This window comes from Heterodontus francisci, chromosome 9 (genome assembly GCF_036365525.1).
Source record: "Heterodontus francisci isolate sHetFra1 chromosome 9, sHetFra1.hap1, whole genome shotgun sequence".
Lineage (NCBI taxonomy): Eukaryota > Metazoa > Chordata > Chondrichthyes > Heterodontiformes > Heterodontidae > Heterodontus > Heterodontus francisci.
The window spans coordinates 84,353,320-84,369,323 of NC_090379.1; the positions used below are offsets into that span (position 1 = coordinate 84,353,320).

A 16,004-nucleotide genomic window follows, 5' to 3' on the forward strand; every position below is an offset into this window, starting at 1 on the left:
ATGTTTTTCCCTCTTGTTGGCTCTCTCACCACCTGCCGCAGACCCAGTCTAGCAGCTATGTCCTTTAGGACTCAGCCAGCTTGGTCAGTAGTGGTGCTACCGAGCCACTCTTGGTGATGGACATTGAAGTCCCCCACAAAGAATACATTCTATTTTTATGTCCCTTGCTAGTCTACTCTCACATTCTCTTTTCCCTTTCCTCTCAATTTCTCAGTCCTCCTTTGCTGAATTCTAAAATCCTACCAATCCTCAGACTTGCCACTCTTTTTGGCAACTATTATAAGCCTCTTCCTTGGATCTAATGCTATCTTTAACTCCTCTCGTTAACCACAGGTGGACTACTTTCTCTTTGGGGTTTTTGTGTCTTAAAGGAATGTATATTTGTTGCAAATTGTGCATTAATTCTTTGAATGCCAGCCATTGCTAGCATTTTATCTTTTTATTAAAACAAAGTACTGGAAATACTTAGCAGGTCTGGCAGCATCTGTGGAGACTGAAACAGAGTTGATGTTTTGAGTCAGATATGTGACTCTTCTTCAGAACTGAAGGAAGGTACAGATGTGATGAGTTTTATGCCATTGAAAGGAGGGAGGGGGAGGAAGAACAAAAGGGAAGCTCTGTGATAGGGCGGAGGGCAAGAGAGATTAAATGATAAAGACGTCATGGAATAAAAAGTAAAGGGAGTGGTAATCGTATAGTAAAAGACAAAGCATTTGTCCAGAGAGTGTTAATGGCACTTTTCAGCACCTTCTGTTTTTATTTCAGATTTCCAGCATCCACAGTATTTTGCTTTTATTTTAGTCATATCTTTTGATGTAATTTCCTAATCTACCATCGGCAACTCGCCCCTCATACCTAGGTAGTTTGCTTTGTTTAGATTTAAATCCCTTGTTTCGGACTTAACTAAATCACTTTCAAACTTAATGTAAACTTTTATCATATTACGGTTACTCCTGGAGTAACTTATAGGTATAGCAGACAGTGAGGATAATACCAATCGTCTGCGATAGGACATAGAAAGGCTAGCAGAATGGGCAGACAAGTGGCAGATGGAATTTAATTTCCTGAGAAGTGTGAGGTGATGTATTTTGGCTGAAGTGATATGGAGAGGCTATATGGACTATATAGCACAGTTCTAAAGAGTGTGCAGGGACAGAAGGACCTAGGGAGTTCCCGTGCATAGATCCTTAAAGGTGGCAGGACATATTGAGAGTAGCTAGCAATGCATATGGTATCTTGGGCTTCATAAACAGAGGTATTGAGTACAAAATCAAGGAAGTTATGCTGAACCTTTGTAGAGAATTGTGTCCAGTTCTGGTCACCACACTTTAGGAAGGATGTGAGGGTCCCTGAGAGGATGCAGAGGAGATTTACCAGAATGGTTCCAGGGATGGGGGAATTTTAGTTACAAGGTTAAGATGGAAAAGCTAGGATTGTTCTCCTGGAGCAAAGGAGATTGAGGGGAAATTTGATGTAAGTGTATAAGATTCTGACAGATTTACATAAGGTAGACAAAGAAAAGCTGTTCCCATGAGCTGATAGTACAAGGACAAGGGGACACAGATTTAAAGTTTTTGGCAAAAGGTACAGGGTGGATGTGAGGAAGAACTTTTTTATGCAGTGAGTGGTAATGACCTAGACCTTGCTGTCTATGAAGGTGGTGGAAGCAGAGATGATGAATGACTTCACAAGAAAATTGGATGGGCACTTGTGGGAAATAAACTTGCAGGGCTACGGGAATCGAGCAGGGAAGTGGGACTGATTGGATTGCTCTACAGAAAACCAGCATGGAATTGATGGGATAAATGACCTCTGTTACGGTCAAGTGAGGAGGGGTTGAAGGGCTTCCCTCTTTTCTCTCTCCTTGTTAGACCACAACAGGTTTAAGCCTTTCTGAAAGTAGATGTACTGGCTAATTCAGTAGGTGTTTGATTACTTACTTGCTATGATCATCATGAGAACCAATCAGATAGGTTTTCTTGAGTTAACAGTGAGAGGTTAAATTTACTGTACCTAAACCGAATAAAAATAATAAACAACGTGTCAACAATCACACACACACACACACTTGAGGTTTACACACACAAATAGGTTACAGACTGGGAAAATGTAGACTGGTTGAGTTAGAGTCCATTAAAAAAAGGTAGACAGTCTGTGGAGTTTGGTGTTTCGGCTGGCTTCTAGCTGAATTCAGTGATCTTTAGGCTTTTAGTTTGAAGAGATAGATGACTGGTTCAGTCAGTCTCTTGGAGACAGCGATGCAGACGATTTCCTCCAACATAGCTTTTGATTGTAGTCGGAGTATGCCAAGGTGGCCAGTCAACAAGCAGGATTTGAAAGCTTTCAAGCTGGAATTAACAGAGAGAGAGAGAGAGAGAGAGAGAGAGAGAGAGAGAGAGAGCGCGAGTGTGGCCTCCCACTTAGGGTCTGCTCATGTCAGAGTCCAATTGCTTCTCCTCGGCTATAGAGAAACACCAGCTTAAAACCACAGATGGGGAGGGGCTTGTCACAGGACAGTCAATCAGTAATTCAAACATAGCAGTTAGCAGTATTTCTCTCTTGCAAAAAAGCAATTCCTTTAAACTTCTTGGGTCTTGGTTCTTGCTGGGGAATTAGCAGACAATTTGTCTCCCTCCTCACAAGCATTGCGGTGTAGGATATAGTGTTGCAAATTAGGTAGTCAACTTAAACTTCCAGCAAAGTCATCCTTTTAGCTGGTACTTTAAAATATGTTTTAAAAAAATTCAGATCTCCAGTCAGTGGATTAAAGAAAACTATCATTCAACAAAGCACATTGGCGTAACACCTCCTTCTGTGCTGTAATGACTCTATGACTCTACGACTCCTCCCTCGAGGCCCCTTTACTACAAGATTATTAATTAACCCTTCCTCCTTGCACAATACTGGATCTAAAATAGCTTGTTCCCCTGTTGGTTCCCTGACATACTGAGTCAGAAATCTACCATGTATACATTTCATGAACTCACCCTCCACACTATTAGTGCAAATTTCGTTTGCTCGGTCAATGTGAAGATTAAAATCCCCCATGATTACTGTATTACTCTTATTATATGCACCTCTAATTTCCTGATTATTTTTTTATTTAGATTTAGAGATACAGCACTGAAACAGGCCCTTCGGCCCACCGAGTCTGTGCCGACCATTAACCACCCATTTATACTAATCCTACACTAATCCCATATTCCTACCACATCCTCACCTGTCCCTATATTCCCCTACCACCTACCTATACCAGGGGCAATTTATAATGGCCAATTCACCTATCAACCTGCAAGTCTTTTGACTGTGGGAGGAAACCGGAGCACCCGGAGGAAACCCACGCAGACACAGGGAGAATTTGCAAACTCCACACAGGCAGTACCCAGAATTGAACCCAGGTCGCTGGAGCTGTGAGGCTGCGGTGCTAACCACTGCGCCACTGTAACTCTGACCTAAACTACAATGACTGTTAGAGGACCAATAAACAACTCCCACCAATGTTTCCTGCCTCTTGCTGTTGCATAGCTCCACCCAAAATGATTATACTTCTTGATTTGCTGAACTAAGATCCCTTCTCTTTACTGTTTTTATCCCATCCTTTGTTATCAGGACTACCCTTGCTCATTTTCCATTTTGCCTATTTCTTCCAGACGTTATGTATCCTGGAATATTCAGTTCCCAACCTTGATCACTTTGGAACCATGTTTTTGTCTAATGGCTATTAGATCAAATCTACTAATTTCTATCTGTGTTATTAATTCATCTTATTGTTGCGAATGCTTTGAGCATTCAGATATCGTGCCTTTAGCTTTGGGCTGAATTTATTGGGGCCCCCAGAGATGGGCTAGGAGCTTGGTGGCGGGTTGCTCATCGAATTGCAATAGAAGGCAGGGAACCTGTTGCCTTCCCATTGCACCGCAATTAGGTTGAGGGCCCAGAGGCCAACTGAGGCCCATAAGTGGTTAATCAGTAGCCACTTAAGAGCCTCATCCCACTGCCTCTGGAATTAAACCAATAAAACGAGGTGACCTCCCTGCGGGGTTATCCTCCTTGGGCTGGCTGTGGTCCATGGAGAGCTCCCTACTGCAAAGGCTTTCCCTCCTGGAACAACACCCCCGGCTCTCATTGTCCATTTTCTCCCCCCACCCACCAGCGCCGGGTGGGGTGAAGGAGGGGAGGAGTCTCCAAAAGGCTGAGGCTGGGTTCTCCCTGTCTTTCTGGCCCTGCACTGGCAGCCCCGTATGCACAACTAAATCCAGCCCTTTGACTTTTTACTAATTTTCCCAGGTGTCACCTTAGTCACTAATACCCTATTACTTTTGTTACTCTTGCTGTCCCTTCCTGACCCACACTACCTATTTTTGTACAAAACGCTGCTCTGCTCTAGAACCTTGCCATTTTCTTAAATAAAAGCAAAATACTGTGGATGCTGGAAATCTGAAACAAAAACAAGAAATGCTGGATTCACTCAGCAGGTCTGGCAGCATCTGTGGAAAGAGAAGCAGAGTTAACGTTTCGGGTCAGTGACCCTTCTTCGGAACTCCGAAGAAGTTCCGAAGAAGGGTCACTGACCCGAAACGTTAACTCTGCTTCTCTTTCCACAGATGCTGCCAGACCTGCTGAGTGAATCCAGCATTTCTTGTTTTTGCTTGCCATTTTCTTGCCCCTTTTACCCTTTCATGAATCCTCCCAACCCTATATTAGTTTAGAGCCCTGTCTACTGCCCTAGTTATTCAATTCGCCAGGACTCTGATCCCAGCCCAATTTAAATGAAGCCCATCCCAGTGGAACAGCTCCCTCTTTCCCCAGTTCCACTGCCAGTGGCCCATGAAGCAAAACCCCTGCCTCCCACACCACTCTATCAGCCATGCATTCAACCTTCTAATCTGTTTATCCCTACACCAACTGGCATGTGGCTCAGGCAACAATCCAGAGATTATTACTTTTGTGGTTCTGCTTTTTAATTTGGACCTTAACTCCTCAAACTCTTTCAGCAGAACATCATTCCTCGTTCTACCTAGGTCGTTGGTTCCGACATGAACCATGAGAACGGGATCCTTCCCCTCCCACTCTAGCCAATGAAGGCTGGGTCTTGGTATATCTGAGTCCCTGCTGAATCTCTGCTTTTTACTGCACTCCTAATACCATCTTTGGTAAAATGCTCAATATCAAAGATTGCACAACATATTTTAATTGTTCTTCTTACTTATTCTGATGTTGCTATAGTCAGAAAATTCTTAAGAAGCTGTCGCCAGCTGTAGACATAATACTGCCATTATCTTGGGCCCAATCCAAAGGCCACGGCCTATCAAGATCAAAATGATAATCGTCCTGTTACTGTATAAATCTCAAATGAATCTACTGTGCAGACGTTAATCAATGACTAATTGAAATTGTTATTAACTAGCATGGTGCACTACCCTCACAGAATTGACAGAAATCCCATTCCTCAGCTCTTGCAGTAAACAGTAAAATAGTGATCTAATGTGAATCACAAACTGATATATTTTCCTTAGTAATTAAATACACATTCACACAGACATCAAAAGACATCAAAGAACAATTTGATAAGGCATTATCTGTGATGTCAAAGAGCTTTCTTTATGATAGGAAACTTCGTATAAAAATAAAAACAAACAGGAATGCACACAGAACCTGAACTGAGTAACAGCATTAATTTAGATACAAACAAATCTTTCATCAGAATTAACTGAAAAACCGTGTTTACTATAAACAGATGATTCATTTCCAAATGTATCATTTACATCAGATAGTGCTGATTATTGTGTATTATTCTTTTTCCATGAAACTTTACTTGGGAGATCCTTAACATTGCAAAATCAGATTTACTTGCATAAATCAATTTTGCAGGCGCCAGGTCAGCTTTTATCAAACTGAGAACAGTGAAATTCTGGCAAGTCCCAATGCAAAAATTATCAAAAACAACATGAGTACTGTTTTGAAAATGCAGTGAATGGTTTTAAAGAGATTTTTCAGGATTGCTGACAAAGATTTCATTTTGATACATGATATCATTTTCTACTGACCAAGGGAAGAAATGGTGCTATGTAGTGCTTGCATTTTGGCACTAATCGGTCTCCCAAAGGTTGAAAATCAAGGCTTAGATGTGTGTGCACACTTCTGATGGGAAGTGAGCTGGATGCCACCTTGACACAGTAGTTTGCATGCGTGCGCGCACCTAATGACGCCCAGCAGCATGCAGAGCATAGATTATGATGTCAATCATTGTGCGATGCTGATTTGTCACTAGCTCTGCCCTTTTCTAAAGTCACTGTCCAGCTAATGGTCTCTCTTAAGCTCCCGCAGCTCCCACGCATTCAATGGCATGAAGGACCCTCTTAACAGCGCAACTGAAAGGGAGCATGAACTACATACAGGTTAATTGCTGGATTATTTCTTCTGGCTGCTGGTGCAATTCAATACGTCTTTGGAGCTTTCCTCTCCTTGTCTCAAGTTTCAATAGTCTACATGGAGTGGGCTGGCTGGTGCTTAAGTTTCTTTTGGTGGTTTAAAGGCTTGTGCTGAAATGAGTTGCTTCCAGATATGGGTGGCCTGGGAGGCTTTCCCCTTGGAACTGAACATGACTGGGAGAATGAAGAGACCAGGACAAGCAGCACAGTGGCACAGTGGTTCGCCTCAGAGCTCCAGTGACCTGGGTTCAGTTCTGGGTACTGCCTGTGTGGAGTTTGCAATTTCTCCCTGTGACCGCGTGGGTTTCCGCCGGGTGCTCCGGTTTCCTCCCACTGCCAAAGACTTGCAGGTTGATAGGTAAATTGGCCATTGTAAATTGCCCCTAGTAATGGTAGGGAATATGGGATTAATGTAGGATTAGTATAAATGGGTGGTTGATGGTTGGCACAGACTTGGTGGGCCGAAGGGCCTGTTTCAGTGCTGTATCTCTCTATGACTATGACTCTAAGCGACTAGAACAGGAAGGAGGAGAGGGTAAAGTGCTCTTGACAGGAGGCCATATCTGCCCAGGGCTTTAGGGGGCAGTTCTCTTACCTGACTTCAGCGAGGACCTATGCATGAGGTGACTTTGCTTTAATAAAGATGTTATGACTGAGATCTGCCAACTGTTGCAGTCTGGAACCAATTGGAACCTCAAAGCAGCACAAGGACTGCATTGCCTATGTCCATCAAGATGATTGTGGCTCTTAGCTTTTCTGCCTCTGTCTACTTCCAGCCGATATGAACAGTATCTTGCAGTTCACAGTACACTGCTGCTTAAGGGAGGTCACTGAGGCTCTCCACACAAACAGAGATAGCATCACTTCATTCCCCCTTGCCAGAGACAACAGGCAGAGCGAGCACAAGGATCTGTTTGGATTGCAGGCTTCACCAGGGTACAGGGCATCATTGACAACACTCGCATTGCTTTCTGTGCAAATCATGTGAACTCGGCCATTTCATGAACCGAAATGGATTCCACTCCCTCAATACGCAGTTAGGGTGTGACTACAAGCAGTGTCTCATGCAGGTGAATTCCCATTATTTTGGCAGACATCATGATTTCTTAATTTTGTGGCAGTCCTCAGTGCCAGCTGCCTTACCATATCAAGTCAAAGGCTGGCTACTGGCTGACAAGAAGTATCCACTCATAACATAGCTTGTGACTCCAGTCCAGAACCCACACAAATGTGCACAGCAGGCATACAAAGAATCGTAGAATGATTCACCATAAGGTTCATTATAACCTCCTTGCTTTTTTACTCTATGACTCAATGTCTCTATTTATAAAGTGCAGAATCCTATATGCCTTATTAACTGCTTTCTCAAACTGCCCTGCCACCTTCAACCCTCTGCTCCTGCACCCCCTTTAGAATTGTATCCTTTATTTGGTATTGCCTGTCCTCCTTTTTCCTTCCAAAATGTACCACTTTACACTTCTCGGCATTAAATATCATCTGCCATGTGTCTGCCCATTCCACCAGCCCTGTCTATGTCCTCTTGAAGTCTATCTCTATCCTCCTCCTCAGTTCACAATACGTCCAAATTTTGTGTCATCCACAAATTTTGAAATTGTGCTCGGGACATCCAAGGATAGGTCATTAACATAGATCAAGAAAAATAGTGGTTTGAATACCAATCCCTGGGGAACCACATGAAATATTTTCTTCTGGTCCAAAAAACAACCATTCACCACTACTCTCTGTTTCCTATCACTCAGCCAACTTCATATCCATGCTGCCACTGTCCCTTTTATTCCATAGGCATTGCTGACAAGCCTGTTATGTGGCACTTATCAAACACCTTTTGGAAGCTCGTGTACACCACATCAACGGTATTACCCTCATCAACGCTCTCTGTTATCTCATCAAAAAACTCAATCAAGTCAGTTCAACATCATTTGTCTTGAACAAAACCTGACCGGTGCTCCTCAATTGATCCACATTTGACCAAGTGACTATTAATTTTGTCCCGGATTATCATTTCTAAAAGTTTCCCCATCACTGAGGTTAAGCTGACTGGCCTGTAGTTGCTGGGCTTATCCTTGTACCCTTCTTTGAACAAGGGTGGTAACCTTTGAATTTCTCCAGTCCTCTGGCACCACCCTGTATCTAAAGAGCTTTGGAAGGTTATGGCCAGTTCCACTGCAATTTGCACCCTTACTTCCTTCAGTATCCTCAGATACAACTGATCCGGTCCTGGCGACTTCTCAACTTTAAGTACAGCTAGACTTTCTAATACCTCCTCTTTACAATTTTTAGCCATTCTAACGTCTCAATTAACTCCTCTTTCACTATGGCTGGGATAGCAATTTCTTCCTTGGTAAAGACAGATGCAAAGTACTCAGTTAGTACCTCAGCCAAGCCCTGTGCCTGCATGCGTAAATCCCCTTTTTGGTTCCTAATCAGCCCCACTCCTCCTTTTACCACCCTTTTACAATTTATAAGCCTATAGGAGACATTTGGATTTCCTTTTATGTTAGCTGCCAATCTCTTTTCATGGTCTCTCTTTGCTTCTTTTATTTCTTTTTTCACTTCCCTTCTGAATTTTCTATAGTCAGCCTGGTTATCACTTGTTTATCGATCTGACATCTGTCATACACATCCTTTTTCTGCTTCACCTTACTCTCTCTCTCTTTCATCATCTAGGGAGCGCTACTTTATTTTTCCTACCTATTCCCCTTATGGGAATATACCTTGACTGTACCCAAATTATCATCTTATTAAACATAGCCCATTATTCTGTTACAGTTTTGCCTGCTAATCTTTGATTCCTATTTATCTGGGCCAGAGCCGTTCTCATCCCATTGAAACTGACCCTCCTCCAATTAATTAATTTTACTCTGATTTGCTCCTTGTCCTTTTCATAGCCAGCCTAAATCTTGTGGTACAATGAGCACTGTCTCCTAAATGTTCCCCTACTGACACTTGATCCACTTGGCCTACCTCATTCCTTAGAACCAGATCCAGCAATGTCTCCTTCCTCGTTGGGCCGAAAACACACTGATCTGGAAAATTCTCCTGAACACACTTCTGCCTCCCTCTGCCCTTTACACTATCACTGTCACAGTCCATAGTAGGATAAGTAAAGACCCCCATTATAACTACTCTAGTAGTTTTTGCACCTCTGTAATTCCGTTGCAAAGTTGGTGGCCTGTAGAATACACCCGGTAGTGTAATGGTACCTCTATTGTTTCTTAGCTCTAACCAAATAGATTCTGACCTTGACCCCTCTAGGACATCCTCTCTCTTCAGCACTGTAATATTCTCCTCAATCAATACTGCAACCCCTCCTTCTTTCTTGCCTCAACACCGTTTATCCAGGAATATTTAGTACCCTATCCAGCCCATTTTTGAGCTCGGTCTCCATTATCACCACAACATCATATTCTCACTTGGATTTCTGTGCTGCAGTTCAGCAACCTTATTTACCACACTCTGTGCGTTCACATACATGAGCAGTAAACCTAATTTAGACATTAATGCATTCCCTCTTACTGTGACCCCACTTAATGCCTTGCTATTTTTTACTCTAGTGTTATCTGTCTCTCTCCATTCTTTGTGCACCTTGTTTTTCCTGTTTTATGCTACATCCTGGTTCCCATGCCCCAGCCAAGTTTATTTAAACTCTCCCCAACAGCACTAGCAAACCACCCAAGGCCATTGGTCCTGGATCTGTTCAGGTGCAACTCGTCCAGCCTGTACAGGTCCCAGCTCCCCCAGAACCAGTTCCAGGAATTTAAAGCCCTCCCTCCTGCGCCATCTCTCCAGCCACACATTCATCTGCTTTACACTCACTAGCATGTGGCACCATGAGTAAGCTGGAGAATACTACCTTTGACGTCTTGCTTGCTAGTTTCTTTCCTAGCTCTCTAGTCTCTGCCTGCAGAACCTCATCCCTCTTCCTCCTATGTCATTGGTACCAAGATGGACCATGACTAGTGGCTGTTCACTCTCCCCACTCAGGATGCACTGCAGCATTTCAGTGACATCCTTGACCCTGGCATCAGGAAGGCAATATACCATCCTGGATTCACATCTGTGGCCACAGAAATGTCTGTCTGCTCCCCTAACTCCAGAAACCCCTATCACTATTGCTGTCTCAGTCATCCTCCTGCCCACTGTACTGCAGTGTTCAGAACTGACTATCGATAGGCGAGATGCACTCAGGAGACCCCTACACTACCTGCCTGGTCCTTCTTGACTGCCTGGAAGCCACCCATTCCCTCTGCCTGCATAACTTTAAGCTGTGGGGTCACCACATCCAGAAAGATGTGATCCACAAAACTCTAAGCCATGTGGATGCACTGCAGTGATGCCAGCTGCTGCTCAAACTCTGAAATCTAGCCTCACCCCTCTGACTGTTCCACTCACAGCCTCACTCCCTCTGACTGTTCCACTCACAGCCTCACTCCCTCTGACTGTTCCACTCACAGCCTCACTCCCTCTCACCGTTCCACTCACAGCCTCACTCCCTCTGACCGTTCCACTCACAGCTTCGCCCTCTCTGACCGCTCCACTCACAGCCTCACTCCCTCTGACCACTCCACTCACAGCCTCACTCCCTCTGACCGTTCCACTCACAGCCTCACTCCCTCTTACTGCTCCACTCACAGCCTCACTCCCTCTGACTGTTCCACTCACAGCCTCACTCCCGCTGACCACTCCACTCACAACCTTACTCCCTCTTACTGCTCCACTCACAGCCTCACTCCCTCTGACGGCTCCACTCAGCCTCACTCCCTCTGATGGCTCCACTCAGCCTCACTCCCTCTGACCGCTCCACTCACAGCCTCGACCTCTCATTAAAAGAGAGCCACGCAGCCACAAGGAACATTAGAATTCTCAAACCATGCTTCCACTGCCTGGTCCGCTCTGGAGGAGCTCTTCTGTAATTGGCCAAGTGGGTAGGAAGATCTGTGGCAGTTTGCTGCATGCTACACAAGTTGGCCGTTGTGAGGGAACTGTCCATGCCACCATCTATCAGGCGAGAAACTGAAGAGCAGGAACATGAGGAACAGGAGGTAGGAGAAGGAGCAGCAAGAAGTGGAGGAGGAGCGAGTGCGACAGGAAGTGAAGGAACACGAAGTGGAACAGATGATACAATGCAGACAGCCTCTTTTTGCCTGGGCTCTATGGGATGAAATAGTTCATGAATGATACCAGTCACCTCAACCAAAGCTCTCATGCCTAGTCCCACACTCCTGTTCTCTGATACTGACCATCATATCGGCCTCGTTCCAACCTCACAAAACCAAAAACCACCAGAAAATACACACTCCAATCCAAATTTATAAATTAAATCATATTGCATAAAGAAATGTGCATCCCCTTAGTGCCTCTTCTGTTTGCCTTTGCCTCTCCTAGTGCTCCGGCAAGGTGTTTCTATGGTGGCTACAGCAAAGGTGATGGCAGGCTGCTGGCATTCAATTGAGAAGATTGCAGATGACACTGGAGGATGACCTCAAGCAGCTTTGGTCCTAGAAGGCCCATCTTCAGACTGCACCACCTTGCGATGAGGAGCAGTATTCTGGGCTGTCTGTCTGATAGGTAACAGCAAAGTCACTGAAGTGGCAGGGGTAGAAGCATCAATGTGCTCAGCCTGAGAGAGGACAGCAGGTTTGTACTCCATGGAGCTACTGTCACTATCCCGGGGTGGAGCCTCAGCCTTCCTCGTAATCTGTTGGAGAACAGGTTGATGGACTGCTGTGACACCCTGCATGCCGCTTTGAACACTGGTATCCAGAGCCAACCTCAGAGAAGACCAGGGCTGTGAAAGGATGAACTTTTATGTATCTTTAGTCCATGTGTTGCAGGTGCACCCACAGTGCTGTTAGGGAGGGAGTTCCAGGATTTTGACCCAACGACAGTGAAGGAACAGCAACATAGTTCCAAGTCAGAATGGTGTGTGACTTGGAGGGGAACTTGCAGGTGGTGGTGTTCCCATGTGTCACCTGCCTTTGTCCTTCTAGGTGGTGAAGGTCGTGAGTTTGGAAGGTGCTGTCGAAGGAACCTTGGTGCAGAGTGCCACTGACTGCATAGAACTAGGGGCCAGTCTCAGAATTAGTGGTTGGCCATTTAGGACTGAGATGAGGAGAAATTTCTTCAAAGCGTTGTGGACGTTTGGACTTCCCTACCGCAGAGAGCTGCAGATGCTCAGTCATTGAGTGAGTGATTGATAGATTTTTGCATTCTAAGGGAATCAATCAAGGGATACGGGGATAATGTAGAAGATCAGCCATGATATTATTGAATGATGAAACAGGCTTGGAGGACCGAATGGTCTACTCTGTTCCTATTTCTTCTGTTCTTATTCCGGCACAGGGGTGTTTCAAGTGTGAACCCGTCATCTCTCTTGCAACCAAGGAATGGCTGTTGGAAGCCGTTCCCGCTGGAATAGCTAGTTCTCTGAGATAAGAGCCACCTCAAGTTTTTAATGCTCTAGGGAAACCATCCAAGTCACCCACTACTTAACACTGAGTCAGGGAGCAGCCACAGAAGTGATAGACTAAGAGGTCAAGCAAGTTAGCTGGTACAAAGAGTTGACATGGTGTTAAGAAATAGTTACAAGATAGGATGAAGGTTTCTTTGGCACATTTGGGTAAATGTTATAATGGGAAGAAAAAATAACAACTTTGTAGCCTGGAAACAATCCTCCAGGATACTAAACAAAATTCTTACAGTTCTTTTCTTTAGTAGCTAGACAAATGTCCTTACTGAATTGACACACAAACCATTCACACCACCAAACCATAAAAAATTCTTATGCACCCTATAATACACACTAGTTAATATTACTTAAATCATTCACATGTGAAGCCAGTGGGTCTGTCTGGATGGTTGAGCCTGATGCTTCTTGGGAGTTAGTCTCTAATCACATCTGGTTTAGCTTTAGACTTTCATTGATATTTTGCCAGCAGCCACAACCTTCTAATGGCCACAATAAATTAAAATGACTGTAAAATGTGAAAATCTTACACTAAATGAATCTTAAATCTCGGGACAATTTAAGATTCTTTACAAGACATATAGGTTCATTGGTCCCAATTTAGAACATTTGCATTTTGCAATCTATTTTGACAGTGTGTTTCACAAAGTTCTATCATGTTTTCAAATCAAAAGAGACTAATTTAAATCAAAAGTTTTAAACACATTTAGCTAAAAGCTAAAGCATCTTATCAATTAAGACCCATCGACCTTTTTCACTTATAATTCATTATGGAAGGTGCATACATGTAGGTCCAAATGACACAGTAGCTGGGCTTATTGATGGAAACCTGCTGACAGGGGAGAGGAGATCAAACACAGATCATGTTTCTGCACAAACTACCAATAGAGAGGGCAGGGCAAGGGTTCTGTGGGAGCCAAGGGATGAGAGAAGATAAGAGCCCTCCTGAGTCCCTGCATTGAACAAACAACTGATACTTTCCTACCACTGCGCTTGTGGATCTACAGAAGTGTTTTTCTACTAACATCTTATTTTTGTTGCATATATCACTTTATAAATGAGTTCTCAAAAACATATATCAAAATTCTGGTAAGACCTCACCTCAAACAAACATACATTTTAAATTCTGCTAGGCATTAGGCCTAATCTTTATCATCTAGAAGCATTAATCTGTTACTTCAAAGTAACAAAAAAGTTTAAATATTGTAGTTTATCAACTTTATAATTAATACTATACGAACATTACTTGAAATATGTATACACTCGACTGCCTTTATTATACAGAATTTTACTGTTTTGAGTTTAAACATCATGAAGTGAAACTACACCCAAAATTACACCTATTTCTGCACCTAATTTGCTAATGTCAATTTATGCTTAAATTTCCTGCCAATCTCATTAGCATACCCTTGAATATAAAAATCACCATCAACAAGCAGAAATCGGTGCAATCAGGGCCCAAGGACAGTACAGAACACATAACATGTATTTCTTCTTTATGAAAATTGAAGTTAAAAGACAACTAACCATCATTCATGGGTATTAGGCACAGCATGTTCAAGAATATACAATGGCGGAGGCTGTTACATTTTTAATGCCATTCATACTGAGGATGTAAAATGCATTCAAAGAATCAAAAAATACAATGCAAGTCTCAGAGAGACAATTTTTAAAACTTACTTCAAAAATTGCTATAAAACACCATAAGTATAACTTTGTTTCCTCCTGCATCTAAAGTTCTAGGGATATTTTTAAACTCATTTTGGACCAGTGTAATTGATGGAAATTTTCATGTACGGCTCTCTACCATGGGAATGGAGCCATTATTCTGAACCGAGCTGCGTTTCGGTGCTGGGATAAACAAATGGGTGTAAAACATCGAGAAAATTCAGGCATTGCATAATTGCAGGTGTAACTCACTTACTCCCAATTTTCCTCGATCTTTTACGCCAACTAATTGCTTTACACCTCGATTACACATGCCCCTGAGTGCAAATACACAGGAAATATTATGCGCATGAAAACAACATGATTAATCAGTTTATTTTCTGACTACCAAACTTAAAATAAATTTAATATTTTACATGTTAAAAAGCTGCAATACCTTCAAGGTCTTTTTTCAATTTCCTTAGATCCTTACTGAGATCCTCAAATTTAACTTGTGAGGCTCGCAGTAATTCCTGGGGTTCTGGTAAAGGATATACACTCTTGTCTGTTCCTGCATCCTGTTATGCAATGAGAAAAGATCTGTTAATATTTACTTCTAATATCAGTGCAGAGCTACATAGCCTATTTTTTCCTCACCCACATCATCTGAGTATCAGTTGAAAATGCAGTAGGTTTGTGCCCCGATGGATTTTCCATTGGGTGGAACGAAGTGTGGTATAAACACATACCTCAAATGGTGGTAGTGGGTTTGGGGGAGGGGGAGGGGGTGGGTTGGGATGGAGGTGGGGTTCATCTTAATATTAATTTGTGGTTGCGTTGGTCCTGCACATCATTTTCTGTAGTTATGGTGTGCAATGCTCCTGATATAAAGAACTGTCCATTTGAAATGGGTGTTCAAATGTTACAAGGTGCCAGAAAGAATCATGGAACTTATAAAAAAGACACTATATTATAAAGTTTTGTGTTTGAGACTTTTATTAACCATTTTTTCTTTTTTTTTTGTCTTTCTCCTGCAGGCACGTATAGTCTGATGACTGTTCGTGCCAATAGATGTAAATGCTTTTTCTTTCCTTGCAGCATCACTGCTGCCACCAATAGGTTTCCTAAAGAGCATCCCCTTCTTGATAAATCTGGAGCATGTTTGGAAGTATGCCCGGCAGGTCAGGCAGCACAAAGAAACCAATCAGATCCTGCACCTCCAGATCCATAGGCAGAGGTGAAAATACCTCACCTTGCTATACAATTAGTCCAGATGGAAGTTCATCTTCCCAAAGGCAGCAAGAACAGCAGACCCAATAGTTTGATGTGTGAATGCCTGACTAACTAGAATATTAGCTGCTTCTTCGGAAGCACACCAATCATAATATGTCATGCTTTCAGTGGACTTAATGGAAAGCATCATACCAGGATGATCAAGT

General features: G+C 43.1%; 1 protein-coding gene across 2 annotated transcripts in view; it reads right to left on the minus strand.

Annotated features, from left to right (window-relative positions):
- fmn1 (formin 1) overlaps positions 1–16,004 on the minus strand; it is a 578,693-nt gene that overhangs the window by 224,426 nt on the left and 338,263 nt on the right. For both annotated transcript variants that reach the window (XM_068039414.1, XM_068039415.1), the window contains one exon: positions 15,023–15,143. In XM_068039414.1, the coding sequence (XP_067895515.1) occupies positions 15,023–15,143 (121 nt within the window). The remainder of the gene's footprint in view (positions 1–15,022; positions 15,144–16,004) is intronic.